Source organism: Primulina eburnea, chromosome 8 (genome assembly GCF_022965805.1).
Source record: "Primulina eburnea isolate SZY01 chromosome 8, ASM2296580v1, whole genome shotgun sequence".
Lineage (NCBI taxonomy): Eukaryota > Viridiplantae > Streptophyta > Magnoliopsida > Lamiales > Gesneriaceae > Primulina > Primulina eburnea.
The window spans coordinates 30114234-30124151 of record NC_133108.1 but is presented as its reverse complement, the minus strand read 5'-3'; the positions used below and the strand labels follow the sequence as shown (position 1 = coordinate 30124151).

General features: G+C 38.9%; 1 protein-coding gene across 1 annotated transcript; it reads left to right on the top strand.

Moving 5' to 3' along the window:
* Positions 1–6955: 6955 nt before the first annotated feature.
* LOC140839140 (uncharacterized) lies at positions 6956–8772 on the top strand. The gene is made up of 4 exons (XM_073205774.1): positions 6956–7039; positions 7267–7705; positions 7823–8155; positions 8306–8772. Exons 1-4 carry the CDS (start codon positions 6956–6958, stop codon positions 8770–8772), a joined length of 1323 nt encoding a protein of 440 aa, XP_073061875.1.
* The last annotated feature ends 1146 nt before the right edge of the window (positions 8773–9918 follow it).

The window sequence follows — 9918 nt, the reverse complement described above, 5'->3', positions numbered from 1 at the left end:
TTTAATAAATACAGAACAAAAAAAATCTAAAAATATTTTCATCAAACTACACAACAACATCTCTCTTTTTTATTTTATTTTTTAATTAAAGATGATAGAGTTATAGTAAACAATGGTATTTTGGTGTGGTCAACTTCATGTTACAAAAACGGCTTCTTTTTATCTTTTAAAATAAAAAATAATAATTAAAAAAACATTCAATTTGGTCATCCTACCCACTTTTTTTTAGCTGTTGGTGAAAAAAGGAATGTGGAAAATGAAATCAAAATTTCTGTGGTTTACCTCTAATTTCTTCTCCTTTCAACTCCCATTATCTTTTCTTCTTCTTCTTTTTTTTTTTTATTCATAACCGCCCACTTATTCTTCCTTCACCTTTTCTTTAGTTTCAAATTTCAATAAATTCTGGGTTAAAATTTTTCAAATCATTATTCATGTGCACATGGACCGAAGAAATCGGAGAGATCAATGTTAAGATAATGACCAAGTTCTCCTCTCCAAGCTCATAAACATCAGTTCAACTCAGATTTTAATTCACTATTTTTATGATTTATCTTAATCTTAATATACAATTTACATCAATTTGTTCTTTAACTTTGAATGTACTACACATGCATCTTCAGTGGCACCACCAGAATTTGATTATTTGTTTAAGCTGAAGCTGATCAGTGACTCTAGAGTTGAGAAAAACTTCTGAAGGTTTCTCCTACCATGGGTAGCTTTATTCTCTTATCTTTACTGCATATGTTTTTCTTTTTTTACTTGTTCATAGATCACTTTTGGATTCAATTTTCCTTCTTTTTTTTATTTGTTCAGATCACTATTGGATTCAATTTTCCTTTCACCGTCGGGAGAAGAGTGAGACATCATGTAAACTTTGACTCAAAGAGACGACTCGATCCCAAAACTTTAAAAACACCCACAAATATCCAGTAACTTGCTGGAAATTCAATCTTAGGACCTACGTTTCAAAACGACTCAATTCGCTTACTGGATGGCTCGTTCACCACCGTTTTCGTGTTTTTGGTTAAACAAATGACCAAACTACCCTTCCAACTCGAACCATACCCAAGACCAGACATTTCTTAACATCCAAAGACACCATTTTCTGGCTGGAAGTCCCCAAGCACAAGCCAAAATTGAAACATGGAATAACATTTTAACTTGGTTTCACTTCGCCCCTTTTTTTGACGCGTTCGGGCAATTTACGACCCCGAATGGACCACAGCTCGAAAAGCCCTAGACCACTTCCTTAGACACTAAGTAAGACCATGATCAGGCCCCATCCAACAAAGACCCGACGTCTCACACCCTAGAACCCTCGCAACAACAGCCCTCTGTACGCGTCTCATGCGCGAGCAGCTGCCCTCTCACGTCCAGCAACTGTCATAGCCCCTTTGTTCGACTCTTGTCTCTCACCAGCCCATCACCAGGACAACACCACATGTGCATGTTTGATGTTCCTTCATGCATTTGGGCTTTAAATTGCATTTCGCGCTCGAACGAAGAACGTAGATCGAGGATAATTAGGAAAAAAATATATTTTATTAAATTTTTATTTTTATTATTTAATACATGGTATAATTAAGTATGATTTTTGAAAATGAGCCTCGGTTGAGTATTTTTACTCGTCGGGTCAAATTTTTAACCTGTATGCTAATTTTAAAGATTCAGAGGACTTTTTGAGGGTTCAGACAATATTTTCAAAAACGTACCAAAACGAAATATTTTTTGGGAGTGTTATTGAGCTTGACGGGTTTATTTTATTGTATAATGGACCTAAAACCATTTTAATCTCCTTTATTTTAATTAAGGCCCATTTAGCCGCCCCTCCCCTTCAGCAGCAGCATCATTTTCGAAATAACCTTCAGCAGCCACTCAAGTTCTCCCTTGGTTTTTGCAAAAAAATCCCTTCCTGTCTCTCCGGTGCTTGTCCTACGCATAGTTATCAAAGTTTTCGAGCGTTTAAACACAAAGGCACATCATAAATCTTGTTTTGCTCATCATGCACGCTACTTATTGCTGTTGTGTGTGTGTTTGCATGAGAAATTATTTATCAAGCATGTGGTATCATTTTCGTAAGGGTTGACATGAAATATGCACGTTTTTGGCTTGTATCTCATGGCTTTCTTGGTTTTTATGTAAGGGGCTGCCATGGCTGCGTGTTTGAGGCTGTACACATTGGGAGACATGGTTTCAAGGGGCTGGAGTCTTTAGGTAGTCAAGGGTGGATGAAGGCCGAGCGCTAGTTACCTTGGTGGTTGGTTCGGATGTGGCTAGATCGAAAGATTTGAGTGTGCAGCGGCATAAGGGGAGTCCCAGGCTGTGGACAGGCTCTGGTGGGTCCGAGACATGGCCTAAGATGGATCGAGCATAGCTGGTTACTGGCTAGGGGCAAATCATAGGTGATAGACGCGTTTGGAGCTCGGCTTTGCGGTTTTTGTGAGAAGCTCGCATGTCCGCGTGCATGGGGCTGTAAGTGTGGGTTTTCTTGATCCAGGAGGGAGTTAACGGCTTGGTCTTGTCTTAGATATTTGGTTGAGGGCTGGTCACGTTGGTTCGGGCCTAGGATTGAGTTTTGGGAGGCTAGGTGCACTAGGGTTTGGATATTGTGAAGTGCCGAAATTTCCAGCAGCTGGTCGAGGGTCTTCAAGGGCCTTAGGTGGTATGATTTAAGTTGTTTAGGGGCTAGTAGGGTGTGTTTAAGGTGTGGTAAAAGTTTGGTTATGGTTTGGGTTGATTCGGGTTAAAACCGAGACCTCGGTCCAAGTTTAAAAAGAATCGTATAAGTTATGAAGTGGGCTCGAGTTTACGTCTAAGAAATGACTAGCTTTGAACAGGTCTTCAGTTGCATTGACTGAAATGCAGAATTCACAAAAATCAGTTGCTGATAAAACTGGTTTAGGCATAACAGTCATGATGAAAATTCTGCAAGTGATACAAAGCCAAGGTTGAATGAAAACAAAGGAAAGTACATGACCTTTGTAAAATCAACCATGGTAAATGAATTCTCAGAACCTATTAAACCAACTGTTCAATTGACTGAAAGTAAGAACAAAGGCAAACAATATGGAATTGGATATAGCTCAGAGAGTTCAACTGATTCAAGAACTGGTCACCTAAACGATTCTGTTACAAAAATCAGTACTCAAGGAGTTGCTATTACAATTATTACAACTGTAAGCCAGTTCAGAAACGATACCAAAATAATAGTTAGTTGAAAAAGGATACAAATCATTCTGTTTCATCCTCACATCACACACATATTGTCAAAAATTCGAGAAAAACCATTTGGAACATAACAACTGGGAAGTCAGTTAGACTGATTAAAGTCTGGGTTCCTAAAGGACTAATCAGTTTAGGATCAAATGAATATGGGTACCAAAATTATATACTGTGTGTGATTGCTGGTAACAGGAACAAACAAAGAACCAACTTGGTATCTAGACAGTGGCTGTTTGCGACATGTGACAGAAGATGCAAATTTGCTATCCCAACTGATCAAATATACTGGACCAAACATCAGTTTTGGAGACAACTCCAAAGGTAAAACTGTGGGTAATGGTAAGCTTATCCATGGTAACTTTACAATTAAAGATGTTTTGTTAGTTGAGAATTTGAAGTATAACTTGATAAGCATCAGTCAGTTATGCGACAATAATTTCTCAGTTCAGTTTGACAGACACACGTGTTCAGTTAGAGACTCAACTGATGAGGTCATTCTGACTGGAAATCATTGTTGAAATACGTACAAAGTCAGTTGGACTGAACAACCTTATGCACCAGTTTGTTTCGTTGCTTCTAAATCTTCTAAAAACTGGTTGTGGAATAACAGGTTGAACCACTTAAACTTTAAATCTATTTCCTATCTGAGTAACCATGATCTTGTAATTGGTTTGCCCAAAATAGATTTTTCAAAAGATAAAATTTGTTAAGCATGTCAGTGTGGTAAACAAGTAAGATCTTCATTTAAAAACAGAGGTTGTAAATTATCTTCCCTCAAAAGAATTTTAAATGAAAAATCAGTTGGGATTGATCGAATAAGGTCTGACATAGGGACTGAATTCATCAATCAAAATTTTTCAACTTTCTCAGAAAATACTGGAATCAAGCATGAGCTCTCAGCAGCTAGAACACCTCTGCAAAATGGTGTGGCTGAGAGAAGAAATCGGACCCTTAAAGAAGCTGTTAGAACAATGCTTGCTGATTCTGGTATTTATCAAAGGTTTTGGACAGAAGCAGTAAACGTTGCATGTTACAATTAGATCAGATCAATGATTAATAAGAATCATGTGAAAACATCATATGAGATCTGGCATATAAGAAAAAGTGTGGTTTCTTATTTCAAAATATTTGGCTGCAGATGTTTTATTCTTGATAAAGGTAAAAATAATTAAAAAGCCTTTGATGTTAAATCTGTAGAGGGAATATTTCTTAGATATTCTTCAGTTAGCAAAGCATATAGAGTTTTTAATAAAAGCGCTTTAAATGTTGAAGAATCCATTCATGCTGTTTTTTATGAAACTGTACTAACTAATAAGCCAACTAATCTAGTTGAGCTAGTTGATCGTTTTACAGAGATCAGTTTGGAGGATGACACTGAAGAAGAAAATCATATAAATAGAAATATCCTTCAAACACCTGAACCCGAAATACTAGATCAATAAGTTGAACATGAACCTACTCCTAATAATCAGTTGGTAGAGCAAACAGATGATATTAAGTTACCAACTGATACAGATCCAACTGAAATTGAAAACATTCAGTTGCCAACAGAAGCAGTTGCTGATACTGAACTCAGATGGAAGAAATCACATCCTGCAGAATTCTTGATAGGTAATCCATCTGACCCGGTAAGAACAAGAAATCAAATGCTTAATTTGTTAATTCATTATGCTTTTGTCTCACAACTGGAACCAAAGAAAACTGACGAGGCTCTTGTTGATCCTAACTGGATAAATGCAATGCAAGAGGAGCTAAATCAATCTACCCATAACAATGTATGGAACTTAGTTCCAAGACCATTTTGTAAAACAATTATAGGCAAAAAATGGGTATTCAGAAATAAACTGAACGAAGATGGTTCAGTTGCACGCAACAAAGCAAGACTTTAGCAAAAGGATATAGGCAGGAAGATGGAATTGACTATGATGAAAAGTATGCACCAGTTGCGAGACTGGAAGCAATCAGAATGTTCCTTGCTGATAAGTGCATTTTGTGCACTTAAATTATCCTTATAAATCATATAGATTGTTAGTTTTCTTGGGCAGAATTATGCGTTTTTGTTATTTTTGGTGTGATCGCAGGAATTTAGGTACGACTACGACATGGGCGTGAAAATGAATTAAAATAGCGCTTATGAGAAGAAATGTGAGAAAAGCAGAGCCGAGGGCAATGCATCGGCGCACATGCGCGACTTAATTTCGCGCACATGCGCGACACAAGCAGTGACCATCGCGCACATGCGCGACTCAAGATGCGCACATGCGCGGTACAGGCAGAAGGCTCCGCGCATATGCGGGGAGCAATGGCGCGCATATGCGCGCGCAAGAAGAAGGCAACACAGTGAGACCCGCGCATATGCGCGAGTCTGTGTCGCGCATATGCGCGCGGCGCGAGTTTTCGGAATTAAATAGGTTTCGCGTGGATTTTTTTAGGGGTTCCGAATATTCTTAGCACAGCCGTCATATCATTGGAGAAAAGGAGAAAAAATGAGAGCGCACGGAGCACGGGACGCGAAGAACAGAGATAAAAGACGTTGGATCCGGACACAGAGACGAACTTTCATCTCTCGCCAACACGTTCTTAATTCGGTTTTTTACTTTTACATTTTTAATGATTACAAACAGGTTTTGTATTGATTTAAATTCGAGTATGAACTAATTCTATTTTCTAGAGATTGATGTAGTCTTGGTTGAACCTATGTTATTGACATTTTGAACTTTCATGAATTAAGTCTTCGTGTTTATTTGCGATTTCTTGTCATTAATGCTGTTGAATTACTGGCCATAATTCGATTGATCAAATAATTAAGATATTACACTCGACAGAGGGGATTGAAATTAGGACAGGAGAAATCGCATCGTCAGATGTTTCTAACTTGCAAAAGACGTATAACTATAGTGAATCCATGAAAAGAACCTTGTTTACATTTATTATGTGTTACGTGATTTTGAATAGACATATTAAAATCAGTAATAGGTAGTACATTTCTATTTATCACTCGACAGAGGGAATATAAAATATAGCGAGTTCTTGGGTAGTAAACATGGTGCAATTTAATAATATGTCAGTCAATTTTAATTTAGCATAGGGGAAACCAGACGAAATCGTATCTCTAGATTTATTTACTCTGTGAATTTTCTACTGCGTGCTAGAATTACAGGAATTGTTATTTTATTTGAATTGATTATAAACCAACTATTTGATTTGTCTAACTAAAGTTGAGCTATGTCAATTATGGTAATTAATATACAGTTTTAAATAATTACTCTTCGTGGGATCGATATATGTACTCAAATCAGTACTAAAACTTGACACCGTACACTTGCGGTACTGAAAATACGCAACAAATTTTTGGCGCCGTTTCTGGGGAGTAAACTAATTAATTGCATATTAATATCGTTATTAAGTAGTCTTGACTTTAATTTAGATTTTATTTTATTTATTTATTTTGTTACGTTATAATCTTTTCTGTTTTGCAGTGCATGCTAAGATCGCACAGCCCTGATTTGCTTATCTTTGAACCGGAGATCGAAAGAACTGCGAGGAGACTAAGAAAAACGAGAAGGGAAGAAATTTAAACAATGGCTGAAAACAGAGAGGACGTGAGATATAACCCGCCAAACGCCATACCTATCAGAGACCACTTCAGCCGGCGATCAACAATCATTATTCTGGCATTGCTCGAGGGAACATAAACGCAAACAATTTCGAGTTGAAGCCTGCACTGATAAATATGGTTCAACGGAACCAATTTGCTGGAACTGCCACTTCTGATCCTCATGTTCATTTAAGGACATTCCTGGAGATCACGGTTACGGTAAAAATTAATAATGTTTCTGATGATATTATTAGATTGCGCTTGTTTCCATTTTCTCTCAGGGACCAGGCGAGAGGATGGCTCCAATCAATTCCTTTGGGAAGTATCACTGCATGGCAGGAGCTGGCGACGAAATTTCTTTCTACATATTTTCCCCCAGCTAATTCTGCGCAATTGAAGATTGAAGATTGAGATCAGTACTTTCAGGCAAACTGAACTTTGAGCAGCTTTATGAGGCGTGGGAAAGGTACAAAAAGTTGTTGCGGAGGTGCCCTAATCATGGTTTTGAAGACTGGGTCCAGATTGAGCTTTTCTATAACGGGTTGAATGGTCAGACACGGACAACAGTGGATGCAGCAGCAGGTGGCACGATATTTGCCAAATCTCCTGCTCAAGCCTACGACTTGCTTGAGCAGATGACTATTAACAGCTACCAATGGTCGTCTGAGAGGTCAGGAGTACAGAGGACTGCTGGAGTGTATGCTGTGGACCTTATCACATCACTCACTGCGCAAGTATCAGCATTGACTACACAAAGAGCGACTATGAATAAAGTGGGTACATCAAACACTGAGGGACCACCGGTTGTTGTTGAAGAATCACATTTTCCTGAAGAAGTCCAATACATCAACAACAAGAACTTTGGAGGCTATGGAGGATATCGAGGTAACCCTCCCCCTAATACTTATCACCCTGGATTGAGAAATCATGAAAATTTTTCTTATGCAAACAGTAAGAATGTGTTGAATCCTCCACCGAGGTTCAATACATTAAATGGGGAAGGGAAGCCATCATTTGAAGATTTAGTTGGAACATTTCTTGTTGAATCTGGTAAAAGGATGTCTAGAACTGAATCTAGACTGGACAACCTTGAGACACACATGGCGAGTATTGGTGCGACCTTGAAAATCCTGGAATCGCAAGTGGGGCAGATAACGAAGCAACTAACGTCTCAACCGTCAAGCGCAGTTCAAAAGACTACAGACCCAAATCTGAGAGAGGTGAATGCCATTTTTATACATCATGAAGAGATTTGTGTGGTAGGAAGAGAAGAGAAGGAGGTTGAACTCACACCTGTTCGGGATGAAAAGCAATGTTCAATCAAAAGAGCCCGAGGTAAGAAATCTGAGAGGTATGATTTAAATCAATACATTGATATTTCTTTACTTCCCTACCCCCAGCGATTTTTACAATTACAAGCTGAGTTTCAAAAGAAAAAAGGTCTTGAAGATCTCAAGAACCTACACATTAATAATGAGTTTGTAGATCAGGTGGAAGGTGAAGTTACCGAAGGAACACGAAGAAATCCTCCTCAGAAGTTGCTAGATCCTGGTGAATTTATTGTACCATGTGAAATATGGGGTCATTTAGTAGAAAAAGCTATCTGTGACTCAAGAGCAAGTATAAATATAATGCCAAGTTCTCTCTACGAGAAACTTGGATTGAGCAAGATGAGATCCACCGAATTAAGCTTGCAGCTAGCAGATAAATCGGTGAAGGTGCCATTGGGTATTGTGGAAGATGTTGAACTGAAGATTGACAAATTGAAAATTATAGCAGAATTCTTGGTACTCGATATGGAGAATAGTCAAGACGTTCACGTCATTCTAGGACGACCATTATTGGCTGTTGTTGGAGCTATCATTGACGTGAAACGAGGAAAGATGATCATGAAAGTTGAAAGTCAGCTGGTGGAAATAAGGGCATCCAAGAAATCATACGACCCACCATGAACATGAGAAAGTCAGGCTGATGATGTTAAAACCAGCGCTGTGTGGGAGGCAACCCACATTTATTTATTTTTGCATTCGTTTTGTTGTTATTAATTTATTTCAATTTCTCATTTATTAATTTTAATTTTTTTATTTCAAGTATTAATTTGAATCGTTTTTTTTTGCAGGTAATATTTTTTTAAAAAAAAAACAAGAAGCTTATGAACAGTGTGTCCCGCGCACATGCGCGACGTATTTCCGCACACATGCGCCATATTGGCAGAGGGCTCGGGCACATGCGCCACTCAAGGCGCGCACATGCGCGAAATCTACAGAGACATCGGCGCATATGCGCCATTCAGAGTGCGCATATGCGCGAAAGACCACCCGACGGGTAGAAACCTTCGCGCATATGCACGCTACTCAGTTTAAAAAAAAGACACTCGCGAACCCTCATCAGAAAACAGCCAAGCCTCTCTCAAAAACCCTCCCAGCCGCCTCCCTCGAAACACCGACCGCCGCCGCGCCTCTCACTCAGAAAGCCGGCCGCCGCCCTAAATTATCGTCGTGATTTCGACCACGTCTCCAAATTCCGGCCATTTTCTGGTATAAGTAAGGGTTTTAACCAAATCTTGTTCAATTTTTCGGCGTACTTGGAATATTGTGTCGATCTATTTGGAGAATCTTTAATATCGTCAATTTGTTACTTCTCGTGGCTCTAAAGTAGTTTGTGTTCATTGTGTTTGTACATCTATTGCTATCCGGATTAGTTGGTGGTGAATTATATCTGCTATACACATTGGGGTCGATTAGCTTTGATTTTGTCTGTTGGTTGAGTTTAAAGTGTGGTGTAAGCATTGTTAATTGAGATGGAACCGAAGAAGAAATCAAAGAAGGGTGCTTCTTCTTCTGCGAGCTTTGATTCGCACCGATTTTGGAATGAAGAAGCCCAACAAGTGTATGAGAGCTCGATGACTCGGTCTATCATCCCGGAGAGGGGATTTAATTTATCGATAGCACGGGGTATGATTGTGAATGAACTGGAGCGGAGAAAATTGGTTGAATTTGCTCACGCTCCTTTAGATGCCCTGATTTCTGTTGTGCGAGAGTTCTATGCCAATCTGCGGATACGACATGACGAGTCGAAAGTACTAGTGCGAGGTAAAT